The 18,646-nt window shown below is 40.2% G+C and overlaps 3 protein-coding genes across 3 annotated transcripts; 2 read left to right on the top strand and 1 right to left on the bottom strand.

Annotated features, from left to right (window-relative positions):
* Positions 1-3,606: 3,606 nt before the first annotated feature.
* On the top strand, positions 3,607-5,063 carry LOC149223645 (putative receptor protein kinase ZmPK1). The gene is made up of 3 exons (XM_089387960.1): positions 3,607-3,938; positions 4,035-4,681; positions 4,804-5,063. The coding sequence occupies exons 1-3, from the start codon at positions 3,607-3,609 to the stop codon at positions 5,061-5,063; spliced, it is 1,239 nt and encodes a 412-aa protein (XP_089244086.1).
* Positions 5,064-5,111: 48 nt separating this feature from the next.
* LOC149223646 (G-type lectin S-receptor-like serine/threonine-protein kinase At2g19130) lies at positions 5,112-5,549 on the top strand. Its single transcript, XM_089387961.1, has one exon. It carries the CDS (start codon positions 5,112-5,114, stop codon positions 5,547-5,549), a length of 438 nt encoding a protein of 145 aa, XP_089244087.1.
* A 1,173-nt stretch (positions 5,550-6,722) lies between these two features.
* On the bottom strand, positions 6,723-11,145 carry LOC149223647 (uncharacterized). Its single transcript, XM_089387962.1, has 3 exons — positions 9,782-11,145; positions 7,258-9,034; positions 6,723-6,767 (listed from the first exon to the last, which is right to left on the bottom strand). The coding sequence occupies exons 1-3, from the start codon at positions 11,143-11,145 to the stop codon at positions 6,723-6,725; spliced, it is 3,186 nt and encodes a 1,061-aa protein (XP_089244088.1).
* Between the last annotated feature and the right edge of the window lie 7,501 nt (positions 11,146-18,646).

Consider the following 18,646-nt stretch of genomic DNA (forward strand, 5'->3'; position numbering starts at 1 on the left):
TCTAGGAAGGAAGATAATCATCATCATTCTAACTGATAAGCAAGATAACCAATGTACATGAATAAGAAGGTTACCTCATTCAACAACTTGTGTTCTCTATGATAGATAGAGAAAGAAAAGTTGATGAAAAAAATATTGAAGGTTAAAAGAACTCAACCATGTGCAGAGAAGAAAGGCAATGTTGGTACTCAAGCAAGACAAGATAAGTATAGTTAAGATTCAATGCTATAGAAAGATTTTGGAAACTCATATCACCGAAAGATGGAGAAAGCTGAAGAAAAGTACCAATGAAAGAGGGAGTAACAAATCTCTCCTATGAGTAAGATAGTATCCGTCACAAAACGAACCTGTCATAAGATCCTAAATCTTGTGCTATAAGAAATGAAAATGATAAGAATATGCATCATGGCATCATGGAAGCATTAGAAACAAGAGGTTGTGACATCACCATGGGAATGATAAAGGACAAAATTCATGGAAGATAAATATATAGGGTATATAGCTCTTGGGAACCGCAGTGGACATCGAAGGAAAGAAATAAGTCATCTAAGGCTCATCATAAATCAAGTCCAAAGGGAAACATCTACCAGTTGGGGATATACAAGATCCTCAAAATTCTTTGATGGAATCCTCATTGTAGAATTCATTAATCTAGAGAGGAAGCAAGTGTTTAAACAAGAGCTCTAACTTATGGAATCCATGAGATGATGATATGATAACATAAAGTAGATCAAGGGATTGAAGATCTTTTCAATCAAGGAAGCTGCTGGAAGAAGCCTCGAATACCTAAAGGTAAAATAAGGTATGTATTCTTGTGTTTAATATTATAATGTCATGTCATATATTTGCAGGTAACACAGATCATTACTTCTATCTTAAGAATCATGATCAAGAGAAAAATGATCTCCTCCTATGAAAGGATGCAAGAAGGCATGAGTCGCACCAGATGAAATCAACATAATATGTCCTCATATGAAGTATAAGATGATTTAATACAATGAAGAAACTCTGATTGAAAGCTACTGGGAATGGAATGTGTGAGTAAGGAAGATATCGTGAGATATACAACCATGATGAAGGCAATCAACATCCAAAAGAACACGATGACTTAACTAAGAAATCTCCTAGAAAGATATGAAGACTCTGATGAAAGTCTAAAAAAGATGAATACCCTTGACAATGGATATGTCTGGGAAATGTGTCAATATGTGTGCAATATGCTGATACCTACAAGAAGATGTCATGATGAAGAGCCATCTCATAAGGTATGATTTAATTTAATATGATGTTTTGATTTCTTGAATAATATTTGGATGAGTTCATGCAGGGCTACTAGAACAATACTTGTAAGTACAAGTACAACCAACATTCATGCAATGGATGGAAACTCCTAAAAGAAGCACGAAGAGAAAAGAAGTAGCCATATGAAGAAGGTTCGAGATATGTACCAAAGGCCACTTTACATGAAGAAAGGAATGACATGACAAAATAAGAAGGAAAGCGATCAATGGATGTTTCCCTACAAGGAAGAAGCTCAACTAAATTTCATGACATCAAGGAGGGAAGTTGATCAAGTAGCTGAAGGACCCACAAAGAAGAAGTTGCTGATGTATAGAAGAATCCCTAGCTAAGAGGAAGCTCTGAAAAGTCCCTGATCAAGAGGGAGCTTGAATTAGATCACCCTTGATCACAAAGGAGTGACAATTATGTTTTTCTATTTCATGTGTCATGCACTGACCAGGACTAATAAACTTAAGTATAGGTGAAGGCCATCAATGGAAAAGTAGACACATGATAGACACAACATTCTTGTCTTCACTTGGGAAGAAAGAATGGAGGGTTGGGTAATCATATGACATCCAATACTCTTTGAGGATGCGTAAGGCATCCAAGGTAAGAGTAGGCAAGAGGATTGATGTTCTTTGAGGGTTGGGAACCCAAGATAAGAATAGTCCTAGAAGGTCATACTCAATGAACACCTGGGTGGGTATGTACCTTGAGAAACAATGGTGAAGGTGTTTATAAACCATTGGTCTCACTAGCATTGTAGCTCATGGTATCATGGAGAGATGGAGCTATTAGTCAAGGCCTTGCACTGTGACAACGCTGGTTGATATGATGCTATACAGATGGGATAACCAATCCGATTCTTCTTACAAGAAATTATTCAGATTGAGAATAACCAAGTACCATTGTAAACAAATCCCTAGTTAAGATGGAGTGTTGAAGGAAAGTGTAACTAGATTCGTATTTGTCAATGTAATTTTGATCTTTGTACTTATCAAGAAAAAGAAATATTATTTATAAATTATATGAATGATTCCATAGGTCTAGGAAAGTCAGAGTCAAAATCATGTTAAAGAGCTCTTCTTAAGCATTTATGTAATGTACATGGGTCAACCTAGCGTCAGGTAGCCCTCAAATACCAACACCATCCTCCAAAGAAGAAGACTGCAAGCAAAATAATGAAGCATTTCGGCCTCAAAATATATATATTAATGTCACGTCGGCTCATATAAAAGACACAATGATTCACCTGGACGAGTTGGCTCAAAATGGAGACATAACACCTATATACCCAGCTGGGGTATCCGCAAAAGATAGGAAGAATCTCGGACTTGTCTAAGAATTTTCGGAAGTATACTATAGGATCTCGGATAAGCACATTGAGTACAGAAATTCAGACTAGATTTACAACTTCGGATAAGAAGACAAAACCTTAGATATGTTTGAATTTTTTGGTGGTGATTATAGTAAGTAATCACAGTCCTAAGATCTCACAAAACTCTGAAATTACTGTTCTTCGAATACGTTTTATCAAGATGAATTTACTCCGTCTCCTCCCTGTCTCGGTGATCACAGAAGAAGCGTTACAGTCTTAACATACATATGGAAAGGAAGACACTCTTTGTCTCAACCTCCTCACACTCATTGCCTCAGTATTCAGTCATAGTCTTGACATACATGAAGGATCTCAGTCACACTCTATTTCATCATATACATTACTTGATGATCACTATCTCACAAGTCTCGGTGATGATATTGGTGGTAGTGCAACACGATGTAATAAATATGTAACAACAATGATGACATATTAGAGATAATATTAGTAAGATGATGATACAAGGAAGGAGTAGTGGTGGTGCCGAAACAATGATCTCATCATTATGATGAAGCTCTCCATGAAGGTTTAGCCATGTTGTTATAGCAATGAAGATATTGATAGTGCAACAGTGATGAAGCAATAATGATGATCTCAACAACGACACAAAGGAAGATTAGCTTCTTGGTCTTGGAGGGGTATATTAGGTCAAGGGTCAAGGTCTTGGTATTCATCAATTGGAACATTTATAAGAAGAATTTAGTGTGGGTTTTCCTCTCCAAGAGGGAGAGGTTTTAGCCCCGGTAGAATGCCAAATATCTTGTGTTTTTGTCTCTTTGTTTTGATAAGATATTTGATGAACTAACGAAGACACACTCTAACAATGTCAAAGAGAAGATCGTGCTATTAAAAAAGATGTGCTGAAGCTCGGTTCTTCACTGACTCCTCAACAGAACACAAGCTGCTTGGTCTCTCCCCATGAAATGTTTTTTGCTGGATTTTACATGGTCGGTGACAATGCTTATGTTTTTTCCATCTGGTATACTCAGACACGCGACCGAACAGTTGCCTGGGTGGCAAACAGAGACCAACCTGTCAACGGAAGAGATTCCCGTCTTCTTCTGAGAAAAGATGGGAACCTCCTTCTGTCGGATGCAGACGGATCAATTGTGTGGAGTACCAACACCGGTAGTAACTCCAATGTAAAGGAGGCTGCCCTTTTAGAAACAGGAAATCTGGTATTACGTGGATTTTCGGTAGATCATGTACCGTGGGAAAGCTTCCAGTATCCAACCGATACTCTTCTTCCACAGCAGCCCCTCAGGAATAATATGCAGTTAATATCCAGATTGGGAAGGGGCACGTTTAAACCAGGCTACTATTGTCTCTACTTTGATAGCTACAACATTCTTTGACTCATTTACGACGACAGATCAGGATTGAAGGACAACTACGGGCCTTATGGCAGGCAAAACACATTATATGTCCAAGCTATGTTGAATGCCTCCGGTAATTTCAGGTCAAACGACGGGTTTAACATTGCGGCATCAGATTATGGAGAAGGCCCCAAGAGAAGATTAACTCTGGACATTGATGGAAACTTGAGGCTATACAGTTTGGTGGAAGAGAAAGGTACATGGACCATTGTTTGGATGGCGGTCCCTGATCAATGTAGAGTTCATGGCTTCAGTGGAATGTACGGTCTGTGCATATACACTCCAAAGCCTAGTTGTACATGTCCCCTTGGATTTCACATGAAAGATTCCATCAGTTTGTTCCAAGGTTGCGAGCGGAATCAAGAACTGAATGGGCATAGCGCGTCCAATACAAAGCTTCTTCATCTTCGACATACAAATTATCCTAACTTCGATCTATCTAGCCTTGTTGAGTATACGCTGGAAGAGTGTAAATTTGTGTGCATGAATGACAACCGTTGTGAAGGCTTTGTCTACAGAATGGATGGCACCGGATTGTGTTTTCCTAAGTATTTACTGATCAGTGGATACCGATCTCCCGGTGAGGTGGCCCACATGTACATCAAAGTTTCCAGCAATGATTCTACTGTTTCTAATATTACCAGTGTGTCTCAGCCTTTGCCATTAAACTGTTCGCCTTCCAGGGACGAAGACAAAAACATAAGACAAGAAGCCCTAATGTCAAATCTGCACTAAGATATTTTTCTATTGCATTTTGTGTTGCAGAGCTGTTTTGTGTAATACTTGGTTGGTGGCATATGTCCAGAACATATAGAGATCTTGGCTATGAACGTTTAGCCTACTCAGACATACCAGCGGGATTCAAGAACTTCAGCTTTGCAGAATTGAAGAAAGCGACAAATAACTTCAAGATAAGACTGGGAGAAGGAGGCTCTGGGACGATGTACAAAGGCATTCTGACTAATCGTGAGGTGGTAGTAGTGAAGCGACTGGAAGGAGTATCCCAGGGTCATGATCAGTTCTAGGTAGAAGTGAGTGTGATTGGGAGAGTCCATCACATGAACTTAGTTCGTATGTTTGGCTTCTGTGCGGAAGGAAATCATAGATTTCTCGTTTACGAGTACATTGAAAATGGGTCTCTAGACAAGTATCTGACTGTAGAAAGCCAAGAAGTTGGCAATGACAGAGTTTTGGGTTGGAAAGAAAGATTTGGGATTGCAGTGGGCACAACCAAGGGGTTAGCCTACCTTCACGAAGAATGTTTGGAATGGATTCTGCACTGTGACATCAAGCCCCAAAACATACTTCTGGACATGAATTTTTGTCCCAAGGTTGCGGACTTTGGCTTGGCGAAGCTGGTAGATAGGGATCACTCATTCGCCTTCTCCACCATTAGAGGCACACGGGGTTACTTAGCACCGGAGTGGACAATGAATCTGCCAATCAGGTACAAGGTGGATGTTTATAGCTTTGGGATTGTTTTGTTAGAGATAGTGACCAGAAGAAGCTAATTATCCAATTCAACATGACATCTGGTTCAGTGGGTCTCTGCAATCATGAGGGAAGGGAGGGTGATTGAGGAAGTGGTGGATCCGAGGTTGCATGGAGATTTTAATTCAGCAGAGGTGAAGAGAATGCTAAAAACAACACTGCTATGCATCGATCAAGACAAGGATGTTAGACCATCCATGAGTCAGGCCTTCGAAATGCTTTCTCAACCTGATTCCTTTACATCATCAGATTCTATTTTTCCGAACGATTCAGCCAAATCATTTCCAACTGTCTCTTCCTCTTCGTTCGCAGTTGAGAGTCAACAACATGCGGCAGAATCATAATGGGTATAATTTTAGGGTTAGGATTTACTATTTGTAAGAGTTTGTATGTTGGGTAGAAGTAAGCTATGGGGTTAGGGTTTAATATTGGGAAGCGTTGGTATGTTAGGTACAAGTAAGATAAAGATATGAGGTTAGGGTTAAGTATTCCCAAGAGTTTGTAGGCCAGGGATATGTGTAAGATTTTTTTCCAGATATTTAAATTTTAAGATAGATTTTTATTTTTATTATTCATATATAATATATATTATTACGGATATTATTATTATATTATATTTTTTCCATCAAACTATTTATATGATATTATTGTTGTTGATGAATTAATTTTATCTATAATAATAAGCTTAATGACTGGGTGTGTGCAGTATTGAATATGTGCTTAACATGTCAGGAAAAATATTGTATCACATGCTAAGCCTGTTGTTAAATATAAACTTAGAGACTGCAGCGTATGCAATATTGAATATGTGGCAATAAAATAAACGCGTTCATCATGCTCTGTAAGTTGGAGATGAACCAGAAGTTCCCATGACCGCTTTATTAGTTTACAACATGCATGGTTTAGTTTCCAATGGCAGCAGAGTCAAACAAGTTAACGATATGCTGACACAAATTATGGAACTTTCCTACCAAAATTCTTTGAGCGACTCCGTGGTAATGCTTTATAAGGCCGACCTAAAGGATAATGGAATTGTTTACACGGGGATCTTTAATTTTGATAAGAGATTCATCACCTTTGCAATTTTCCTTTTAAAATGATAATTAATATTTAATATATTATTAATATTATTTTAAATTCTTTTTCTTTTTTTCCCCTGGGAAAAAGTCGTAATTTCTATTAGTATTGAGAAATTACATTTTGTAGATGCCGAAGCATTCATATGGAGGCAGCTGTGCCTGTCAAGTTCATAGTCTGTAAGTGTAGAAAGTGAAAAAAAAACAAGTTGTCTCCACGCAGGGAGCAATTTTCAAAACTGTAAACTAGTAGTGATCAAAATTGTGTCCATGCTCTGCGCAGAGAGCTATATGTATGCTGATAATATAAAAAATATAGAGCTGTACTCAGGACTAGATAATGGAAATATATACAAGCTATAAACAAAATTGGTTCTGTAAGTGGGCTTTATAGCCCATCTCCCATATGATCATCAAAAGGTCTGTGGTAGTGCTGGTAGTATGTTCCGTCGATTTCCTCCTGGATCAGCCAGTTATCTCCTTGTCTGTGCGCTGCCTCTTTGGAGAGCTGGTCGGCGATGGTGTTCTGTTCCCTGTAAATGTGTCGACAGACAAATGATTCAAAGGAAGCAGTCAGTCTTTTAGCTTCATCTAGTATGTGTCTCAATGAAAATGCATGACAATGAGATGCATCATTCAGCCAATTGCATACTATTTTAGAGTCTCCAAACAGCTGTAGGTGTCTGCAATGTTTATGGATGGCAAAGTGAATGATGTGTTTAGCCGTGCACAATTCAACATAATTGTTAGTGCCTCTGCCTAGGTTTATTTGTATCTTATAGCAGTGCATTTCGTTGAGATAAAGTATTGCTCCTCCCCCACAGCCCGCATCTTGCGCCGAGCCATCAAAGAAAGCCCATGGTTTTGACTTGTCGATGTTCACAGGTCTTATGATACGAGTTGGGGCTGTGGTTTCCTCTTCAGGTATCATGTTATAGTCTGCAATAGTATGGTGTAATATAGTGGGCCAGTGTGGGGCTCTGTGGTTAAAGATAGCCTGATTGCGTGCGATCCAAACAGCCCAGCAGGCCAGCAGCGGAATGTTGATAGATTTCCCCGAGTGATTCTGGCACCAGTTCCCCCATGCATCCATAAGGTTATTGCCTTGCCAATTTTTCAAATGCGGGAAGTGTGTGGTGAGGGCATGCCAATATTGTAAAGTAGTGTTGCAATTCAAGAATAAATGTTCTGTGCTTTCTTCCTCCCCTAGGCATAAATGGCAGCGAAATGGCCCATGAAAGGATCTCTTCATGAGATTGGTGCCAGTTGGAATTTTATCAAACAGAATGTTCCACATTAGTAATCGTGTGCGGGGAGCCGACTTGAGTTTCCACAGTGCTTTCCAGGTGGGATGGATATTCGGAGGTTTGTAAGGTTCCATGAGCCTTAGATATCCTAGCTTCGGGACGTATGCTCCATGCTTAGCAAAGGCCCATATAATTTCATCAGGTCCTTCTGTGAGCCTGATGTGGGCTTGTGTGAGAGCATCCGTATATTCCATCCATTCATTCTGCCACTGATCCGGGATTTCTAATGCCTGCGCATTGGTCCAAGCTTGCTGGAGGAAGGTGGAGTTTGCATTATCTCCAATGTGCATAATGTGCGTTATCCCTCTGTCATTTAGGTGCCTAATAAGGCCAGCTGATAATCTGTGGACATTTCCACATCCGACCCACGGGTCCTGACCAATACGCACCGCATTGCCTTCCTTAATGCGCCATGTTAATCCTTCACGTAGCAGAGGTAAGGTACCAATAACCGCTTTCCATATAATGGAGATGTTTTGATTAGTTCCATGTTGAGTACAGATCCAGTCCAGCACGTTCTGAGGCTTAATGTATTTCGCATATGCTACCCGAGTCCAAAGTCCATCGGAGGTGAGGAGCTGCCACCCAAGTTTGGCAGCCAGTGCCCTGGAGAAAAGGTCAAGCCTCTTTATACCCCATCCCCCCCAGCGTTTGGGTTTGGCGATGGTGTCCCATTTGACCCAAGCAAAAAGTCTTCCCGGCTGATGACCCTTCCAAAGAAATCTGCTGCATATATTTTGTAACCTATTCAATATGCCCTTAGGTATCCAGGTTAGGGCCATCCAATAGACTGGCGTGGCTTCAATCACAGCTTTAATGAGGATCAATCTGCCAGCACGAGAGAGATATCTGTGATACCATACCTGTAGTCTCTTTTCCACTTTAGCTATGAGCCATAACCAGTCTGCTATTCTGTAGCCATTAGGTTTCAATCTGAAACCGAGGTACTTTATACCATCCGACAGGTTCAAGTTGATGAAGGGGAAGCGTTGAGTAGCAAAGGCGGTTTCATGTATAGAGCAGCCAACTGTAGTAATCGTGGATTTATTCTCATTGATCTTCATACCTGTAGCTTGCTGGAAGAGAAGAATGGAGTTATGAAGGGTAGTGGAGTCCCCAATACTGCCATTCAAGAAGATCAGGATGTCATCAACAAATAATAGATGAGTGAGGTAGAAGTTATCCGCAAGCTTAATGCCAGACAATAGATGCCTATCACGAGCAGATGAGATAACTCTACTTAATCCTTCCATAATTAGCAAAAACAGCAGAGGTGAGAGCGGACATCCCTGTCTGAGTCCTCTCTCAGAAGTAAAAAATGAGGTAGCTTCCCCATTGAGTAATACACTATAGGATACATCGGTGATACAGCTCATCGTCCATTTGATAAAATCATAGGGGAACCCCAGATGTGTAAGCAGCAGCCTCAAGTACAACCAATTTGTTCTGTCAAAAGCCTTGGATAAATCCACTTTTAGTATCATTCCTTTCTGCTTTTTGATCTGCATGGTGTGCATAAGTTCTTGGGCTGTGGCTATAGCCTCGTGGATCTGTCTGTGGTGTAAGAAAGCGAATTGTTCAGAGGATATGTGATGCGAGAGTATGGGCTTGAGGCGGTTGGCAATGGTCTTGGCTATAATCTTGTAGAGGCAGTTACAGAGAGAGATGGGGCGGAAGTCATCGTAAGTGCTCGGGGCATTAGATTTGGGGATGAGGGCGATGAAGGTGGATTTAATAGCAGAGGATATTCTGCCCCTCCTTCTGCTGTCCTCTACAATCTTCAGAAGGTCGTTGCCCAGGATTTCAAAAAAAGCGAGGTAGAATTCAATGGTCCATCCATCTGGGCCCGGGCTTTTATCTTTTTTAAACCATTTCAGTGTAGCCTCCAGTTCTTCCATGGTCACTTCCTTCAGTAGTTCATCAGACTCTTCCTGTTCAACATATCTGGGGAAAAGTTCGGCCACCCTCATGATTTCCAAGATATTAACTTCTCCAGGAGCTTTATAAATGCCTTTAAAGTGCTCTGTGGCCAGTCTGGCCAGGTTCTGTTGTGTAGAAACAGGGTGCCCTCGATCGTTTCTTAACTCCCAAATAGTATTGATGACTTTGCGGCCATTAGCAAATTTATGATAAAATTTTGTATTATCATCCCCCTCCGTGAGCCAAATAGCCCTGCTTCTAAGCCTCCAGCTTTCTTCTCTTTCTTTCAGAATTTGTGAGCGCTTTGCAATAAGTGAGGTGTAATTCTCCTTGCTCTCAGGGGTGGGGAAGGTCCCAGATGATGAATCCTCGAATTCTGCAATGACTCTTTCCGCCTCTTTCAGTGTATGATTATCTTGGATGCGCTTTTGATGAGCCCAGATTTTAGTAATCTGCTTGAGTTCTGTAAGTTTTCTAACAAAGCCCGCTGAGATATCCTCGTCTTCCCTGATGAGGTTGGTCTGCCAATAATTATGGACCAATTGAATGTAAGAGGGGTCCTGTAACCAAGAGGCATTAAACTTGAAGGGGCTTTTGATTTTGTGGATAAAGTCCTCTGCTTCTAAGAAAATAGGCCGATGATCGGAAATGCCTCCCGATCCAACCCATTGTCGAATTCTGGGGAGGTTATTAATCAGAGATTCCTTAATAAGAAATCTATCGAGTCTTCTGGCCAGGCTTTGTTCTCCACTTCTGTTATTTGACCAGGTATATTGAAGTCTAGCAGACGGTATATCCACCCACTGATGTTCCTCTAGTAGGCTAGACAAAGTATCTGTTAGGGAATCGACCTGTGCCAGGTGCCCCCAAGACTCGCTGAATCCAAGGGAGAAGTTTAGATCACCTCCAAGAATAATGTTGTCTGCTTGGAATAATTCTGATTCCAGTAAGGACCGCCAGTAGTTGGCTCGGTCAGCACAAGGGCCATAGACATTGATGATTCTGATGTCCCTCTCTACAGAATGAGAGAAAATGTCTAGTCCAATGTATCCTCTTCCTCCCCAAATGTTCCGGATCTCCAAAGCTCTGTTACTAACCCCAATGGCCAAACCACCTGATCGACCGGACGCATCCAGTGCATGGAAGGTCCAGTTAGGTAGCCAGGATGAGAGGGTATGGATAAGGGGTTCGGCCAAACAGAGAGTTTCTTGAAGAAATATAATGTCCTGCTGAGATGATAAGAGCAGTCTCCTAAGCGCTAGTTTTTTGGCTGAACTAGCAAACCCACGGCAATTGAAGGAAAGAATCTTCATGTGGGGAAGGATAGCGGGCCATCCTTCGCTCTAAGGGCCCTGAAGATAGTTTGCTGTCGCCCAAGGGCAACTTCTTCATCAGCAGTGTGTCTCGCTTTGGTAATACGGGAGGGTCGACCACGGGAGTTCTTGAGGGCATTGGGCGCGTTAACCGGGTCGAGGCCAACGGCATCAGGACCTCTGTCCTTTGTGCGGGATCGGAGAGAATAACGGGGGGATGGCTGGGTCGAAAGAAAGGAGAGGGATGCGAGGGACGAAGTGATCAGCGATGGAGGGGCCACCGGTGAAGGGAACGGAAGGGAGCAGATGAGTGAAGCGTGTGTGCGAATACTCTGGGGGTAATGTTGTGTGGCAGGGGATAATATAGCGGAGATAGGTTTAGAGCCAATATTATTATGAGATGAGATGCCCAATGATATGCAAGAAATAGGAGATATCGGAGAAGGGAAAGTGTAAGACTTACCCGATGTCTCAAAGCCCGCTTGTTCAGTCGACGGCTGCACAGGTGCTGGCGATGCAGGAGGAGGAGCAGTGGAGACTATAGCAGTGTCTGCTGCCTCCGGAGTGCTCCGAGGTTCACCAACATTCTGTGTAAGCTCATGTTCCACATGATTCTGATCAGGCTGCGGCCTGGGGGAGTTGTCCAGAGGCTGTTCGGCTACACCTTCCTTGTCATTCCTCACCGCTTTCCGGAGGAGTGGACAGTCCCTATATAAATGTCCCACTTTGTGGCATCTGCGGCAGCGATAGGGAATACCTTCGTAGTCAATAATCTGTTTGCGAGCCGTATCTCTCCATTGAATGGTTATGAATTCTTGCAGACCTCCCCTGGTGTCCAGGTTAATGAGTATCCTGGCATAAGCCATCATGCCAGTCTGCTGGTAGGATTTGTCGTAATCCATGAATGTGCCAATGGCATTGCCGATTCTCCTGAAGATATCTTCTGACCAGTAATGAAGTGGTAGTCCTGGGAGCCGAATCCATACCGGTCCGATGCCTATCTGTTCTGTCTCGGGGTCAAACAATGGAGTCCATCTCTTCAGGAGCATCGGGGCATGTTCAAAGTGCCAGTAGGAGGACAAAACCCAGTTGGTATGATCAGCACGAGCGAATCTCAATGCGAACCATCCCCTCACGAAGGTTTGCACGAAAGGGATGTCCACCAAATGATGGCCCCAAACTTCAGCTGCCCAGGTCTTCAAGCGTGCTGCCGAGTAGCTTCGTCCCCTGATGCGTCCGACCAAAACTCGATCTGCAAAATCCATAGTCTCTCCCCACTGAATGTCCTCCTCCAATCTGAGAAAGATGTCGTCCTCTTTGGACTTGAAGCACTTGTATTTCCGTTTAGGGCCCCGAGGAGGGGGAATGTTCTGAGGGCGACCGGGGGGGGGGGCGTTAACGTTCAGCGGTGCCGGGATCTGATGAGAAGAGGAGGGGTCGCTGATGCCTGAAACGATAGGAGGGCCCGAGAGCGGAGGTACGGAGGTGAAACTTCCAGAAGAAGGACCAAGGGAGCCCGGGATTCCGGCGGAGGAGGTGGGTAAAGAAGGGTTTTGAAGCGGATGAGAAAAGGAGCCAGATGCCGGAGGATGAAAACCAGGGTTAGGGTTTAGGCAGCCGGAAACAAAACCAAGGGTTGCCGGAGAGTGAGGGGGGTGGAGAGTGCAGGCCATGTCGGTGGATCATCCGGGAGGACCACGGGATAAGACCTCTGCTGTTCACCTAGCGAAAACGGAGAGAAATTTTCGGAGAAACCTGTACTGAACATACCTCCTGATGTGGCAAAGGGTGAGCGCCAGATGGAGACCCCTTCCAAAGGGTCGGCTGAATAATCAACGACATCTATATCCTCCATTGCCAGCTGCGTCTCGGAACTGCGGACACCTCGGAGCGGAGAGAAAACCGGAGAAAACGACAGTTCACAGTTAACTGTAACGGACCGTGCAGGGCATTCCAAACCGTCACAGAAAGTTGCTGGTTGTCGCGGCACAGTCTCGTCCCTCCAATAAAGCTTCCAGCATGATAGCGGCAGGGTTCTCGGCGGTTAAGGTAGGCCGGTAACAGAGGATGGCGGGCGAGTAAACGGGAAGCGTCGTGTTCAGCGGCTGCAGAGGGTTCGTAACCCTAACCTAATCCAACTCGAGACTTCGCCCGTCCGGTCTCCATCGCGCTCCCGTTCCAATATTATTTTAAATTCATTAATGAATAGTAAATAATATATATAAGTTGTTTTTTAAAATAAATTATTGTAAATATTTATTTAAAATTATTGAATTGTTTATTTGGTAAAAGGATGTGAATTTTTTAATTGAGAAGTTCAATTATGATGATTCATGTTGAAATTTTTTGATGTTTGTAGATTTGTGAATCAAATTTTATTTTATTTTATTTTTTTTAGTTGTAAGTGATTTCATTTTTATTAGCATTGGTATTATCTTTTCTATGTTATTATAATTGATTAATCAGTTGGTTTGTACATAAAGTTATATAGAGCTTTTATTTGGTATTAGAGAAGGTTTTTTTTTGGGGGGGATAATCATGTCAAATTCTTGTTAAAATTGGAGTGTAGACATCATTTCTAACCAAAATTGTATTGACACTCTAACTTAATCAAATAATGTTGCACATATAAATACACAATTCTTGTTTCAAGATAGACAAACTATCTTGGACACATAATCTATCGATTGAAGGAATATCTCAACTACACACTAATTTAAGAAGCTAGCTAGTTGGAGAATAGATCTCTTAAACCAATTAGATCTTACACTCTTAGAAAATATGAACAAACTCTCTACATAGAGATGAAATCTACCTAATAATAACCAATAATCCTAACAATCAAATAAGATCACACACATAAAACAAGTAGGAGGTACATACTCCAACAATCCTAACCCCTTGCTCATTCTAGAATTTAATGGAAGTGATTATCAGTAATGGTGCATCATGACGATGACATTTAAAAAAAAAACATATTTATAGGAGATTGTAGAAATAGGTTATGAGGAGCCAACTAATTGGAACACTTTTACAACCAATGATAGAGCGACTAAGATAGAGGTAAAAAAGAAAAATGTTGAAGATTTATTTCACATTCATATAGTTCTAGATAAGAGCTTATTTCTAAGAATTGCAAGTGCAGAGACAACTTAGGGTGCTCACTCTACAAGAAGCTTACCAGGGCAGTGATCAAGACAAAGTTATCAAACTATGGACACTAAAAATAGAGTTTGAGAATCTAAATATGCAAGAAGTTGAAAATGTGATGACTATTGTGTGTGAGTAAAAGATGTATTCAATAAAATGGCTACTTTTGGAGAAAATGTAAACAAAGAGGTTGTGATTTAAAAGGTGTTGAGGTCTCTAACACTAAGGTGGAACCACATTGCCATAATCATTGAAGAAAGCAAGGATTTGTCTACCCTTTAGTTTGATCTCCTAGTTGGATCTCCTATGTCTCATGAAGAAAGATTGAGAGATTCATTTAGAAAAAGTGATGAGAAAGCTTTCTCCTCCAAATTGCAAATTACAAAGAATGAATATGCCAACACTAGCACCAAAATAAACCAAACCCAAGGTAGAAGTCAAAATCAAAAGTATTCAAGAGGAAGTAGAGGAAGAGGTGGTTCAAGAGGTAGAGGTAGAGGCCGATTTGATAGAAGAAATAGCTTGTGTTATCATTGTAATAGATATGGGAACTTTGAAAGGGATTGTGGATTCAAAGAATGTAATAATAAAAGGGTGTTAATTATGCTCAAGAGGGTGATGAGGCCTCTCCAAACTATTTATTTTTATCTTATGACAAAGTTGAAAATGGTACTAAAGATGTATGATATTTAAATTAGAGGTGTTCTAACCACATATCAAGAAATAAGGATCTTCATTCTACAATGGATGAAAGTTTCAAATCCAAAATCAAGCTTGGTGATGACAAAACATTTGAGGTTGTTGCAAAAGGAGTTATGGGAATCCATATTAAAGAAGGTACATAAAGTATTAAAGACATTTATTACACTTCACAATTAAAGCATAATTTATTGGTTGTCACATGAATGTCAAATGAAGGTGGTAGTCTTCTAAGAATTTTCTCAACCACCTTTTGATCTATGACACTCTCCCCATGAGCTCTAACCTCATTTACTACCTCCCTGACCTGAGTAATAAACTGATCTACTAATTCAACATCTTTCTTTTGTAGATTTTCAAACTCGTTCCTAATGCCTTGATATAACTTTTCCAATATCTCCTAACCTTGATGGACACTAGTTGCTACGAAAATCTTAAGAAATATGGAGTCTTCAACTCAATTCTGCAAATTCCATAGTGCTCTTGAATCCTTTCTTTTTCTCTCTGCTAGTGCATCTCTTTGGGCTCTAGCCATTACTACTAAATATCTAGTTCTTCATATTTGTTGACTACTGCTTCCCAGTAGTCCAAATTCTTCAAAAATATTTATCTTTGTTTCCCATAGTGGATAGTTGGTACTATTCATTATGGAACCTTTGTGAGTTCTAATTATTGGTGGAAGCCATGATTGACTTCTGTAATATCTCTTCCTTACTATAAATTGGAAAGTTTCTCATTGATTTTGAAACCCTTATAAAAGTCTCATTGCTTCACTTTTGGAAAGGAAAAAAAAAATACTCAAAACACCCAATTATAATAACAAAATCACTTTTCACCAATTTTTTAATTTATTTTGGAATAACCATTTTTGGTTTTTCTTAAATACCCATATCTCAAATATATATATATAGATAAAACATTAAATCACCTTTTTTAAATATGAAAAATAAATAACTAAATTAATAAACCACTTTTATCTAGTGATTTTTTTTAATTTTTTGAAAAAGTATTTGTAAACCAACACCTTGAAACTTGAAACAATTGACATTTTATTATTAATCGAAAAGATTCACGTGTATTTTTATTCCCTTAAAAAATATTCGTCCTTCTCAAACTTGAAGCTGATCTCCTCCATCCCTCAACAAATTATGAAGTTCAGCTCAATTTTTTTCTTCCTTATACAATGGAGCTTTGATGTAGATGGCATCCCTTCTAGATCATTTTGCGAGGGCAAATAGCGGCTCCTGCAAAGAAAATTAGTTCCTCTTGGCTTATTTATACGAGAGAGTGTCTTCCTTTAGTGGTTGTAGCTTAGGGAAAATTTGCTTCAACAATTTTTTTTTTTAATAATATCGACTACTTCCTTAATCACAACTCTCACATGGCTCCAATGCCTATGGATTCAATGGCAGCAGATAGTTCTGGATACTTGCGTTAGCCCTTTGATACAATAACTTGATCAAAAAAAATTCATACTACAATGTTTTATGAACAAATTTTTGTGGTTGCTTCTCTTCTTTTCTTAATAGTGGTGGAATCAACCTACGACTCTCCCTATGTGTTGGAAACCCATCTAAACTTTTTTTCACAAGATTTTACTAACAGCTAGGGAAATCTATGGTCAAGTTTAGTGAAACTCCATATATATATATTATTAACTTGATGGATTGAACTAATGTTATAATACGATGTTAAATTAATAGGCACAAATATGAATAAAGATAATGCGAAACACATGGGGCATAGTTTGCCTTTCTAGCCATTAAATAGATTTTACAATGCATGAGAAATTTTTAGAATTTTCTAGTAACACTATGAGATTCTAGAGATGTTTAGAATTAACGAGCTTTAAATATATTAGTTATGTAAAAATGACTTGATTTAACATGAAATTGATTGTTCCACTTTAAACAACATGCAACTAATTGCTCACTCTAGTTAACAGAGGAGATTACTATACTTTAACAGTTTACTTAATAGATCTTTTGGCCTTTTTTTTTGGAATCTGGTGATATTTATAATTAAATGAGTAGTTTAATTAATATATATTTTTGTTTTTTTTTTGGGAATATGGTAATACAATATTGAGATTGTGATTTCTTGATATTTAAAATATGCTTTTGAATGCATAAATGGATTGAGTGCCCTAAACAATTTCTAAGGCACTTAGACAAATTACACAAATAAACCTGTAATAGTTAGACTACATTGTTTTTAAGCATCTCATGTCTAACTCTTTTACCTTTTGGCTCTTTTTGAGCTTGCATTCATTTCAATTTGGAATCACAAGTATCATTGTGGACATGACATTTTTTTTAATTAAATTGAAAAACAAAAAAAGCATAACTATATTTGATATAAATCTCAACCCTCTATGATTACTTTTAAAAATATTATGTGGAGTTTAAATCTAATGTAGGAGCATCGCCCCCACCCCAACCAAATTCGATCCTAGCAACTTCCACAAGGGCATTGTGGAAGACATTGAGTAGGACATGAAATTCCTTTCATTTTTTATGTAATTGTAAATGTTTAGAAGCATCTCGAAGGCTATCATGGAAATATTCCTCACTAGGCAGTTGGGTTTTTTTAGTTGTGTCATGGGCTACCATCTTCAATGTAATATTAGGCCAGAAAGGGCTAGGAAAATTTTGAGTTAGGCCAAGGGCCTTAGGCCTAAGAGGCCAAATCTGTAATCATTTTATTTCTTCTAATATATAACATGTGCACCTATTTGAATGCTTGTGAATTTTATCATGTCCATGGTCTTTTTAGAACCAATAGGGGTTGTTATGTTTGCAGGTGGTCGGAATCTCTACTCAACAAGATTTCACCAAAGCAGAGTTAACTCAAGGACCCTTGTAGTCGACCCACGAGCTTCAACACGACAAGTGCACATCGAGACCCCAACTAGCCCGACCTCCTACTTGGGGCAGAGCCCAGTTGGGCAGTCGAGTCCATCTCTAGTCAAGATCTGCCATAAAGGATTGAAATCTCCAACCCCAACTAACACAATTTGCCCAAATTCTGACGTCAAGGGAAATGTTTTTGTGATATTTTGGCATAGTTGAAGTGTGGTTTGGGGATCTAATTGTTGCACAAAAGATCGTGAGTTGTTGTTGCTGAAATTAAAGAATGCATGGGCCCATAAACCACATGCTCCCGGATTGGAGCCACTAGGGGTTGGAATGAGGAACCCCTGGAATCGACCATTAATCAAGTGGTATCAGAGTGCGAGAAGGAGGCGCAAGAGAACAAGATAATTTCTCAAGAGGTGAGGAAAGGAGAAACTGCCAAGCGAGAAAGGGAAGCTTGAAAGTTACAAGGGGAGGCAAACCAAGATGCAAAAAGCGTTAGCCAAAGGAGGAGAGTCGACGACGTCATGTCAGTGAAGGATGCATAGTTGCAAATCACTCAAAGATACTTGTGGAGATTTAATACCCCAATGGTGAAGATGGGCGATATGCAACAGTAAACACACATGATCAGGAGATCATGGAAATTTTCAAGTGCGGGAGTTTGATGCAGGAGCATCGACCCCACCCTAACCGAATTCGATTCCAACAACCTCCAGAAGGGCGTTGTGGAAGCCATTAAGGAGGACATGAAATTCCTTGATTTTTTTTATGTAATTGTAAATGTTTAGAAGCCT

The sequence above is a fragment of the Pinus tabuliformis genome, chromosome Q (assembly GCF_031772625.1).
Source record: "Pinus tabuliformis cultivar Carrire ecotype Pingquan chromosome Q, CPIR1, whole genome shotgun sequence".
Classification (NCBI taxonomy): Eukaryota; Viridiplantae; Streptophyta; class Pinopsida; order Pinales; family Pinaceae; genus Pinus; species Pinus tabuliformis.

Bases quoted from the DNA above. Each gene is read 5' to 3' on its own strand.
- LOC149223645 (XM_089387960.1), top strand. From the start codon at position 3,607: ATGGTCGGTGACAATGCTTATGTTTTTTCCATCTGGTATACTCAGACA. The intron at 3,939-4,034 runs GTTAATATCCAG...TTACGACGACAG, and splicing joins CCCCTCAGGAATAATATGCA to ATCAGGATTGAAGGACAACT. The intron at 4,682-4,803 runs GTGTGTCTCAGC...TTTGTGTTGCAG, and splicing joins TACTGTTTCTAATATTACCA to AGCTGTTTTGTGTAATACTT.
- LOC149223646 (XM_089387961.1), top strand. From the start codon at position 5,112: ATGTTTGGCTTCTGTGCGGAAGGAAATCATAGATTTCTCGTTTACGAG.
- LOC149223647 (XM_089387962.1), bottom strand. From the start codon at position 11,145: ATGAAGATTCTTTCCTTCAATTGCCGTGGGTTTGCTAGTTCAGCCAAA. The intron at 9,035-9,781 runs GTTTAAAAAAGA...CTTGAATGGCAG, and splicing joins CTGGAGGCTACACTGAAATG to TATTGGGGACTCCACTACCC. The intron at 6,768-7,257 runs GTATGCAATTGG...TGAACTTGACAG, and splicing joins TGTTTGGAGACTCTAAAATA to GCACAGCTGCCTCCATATGA.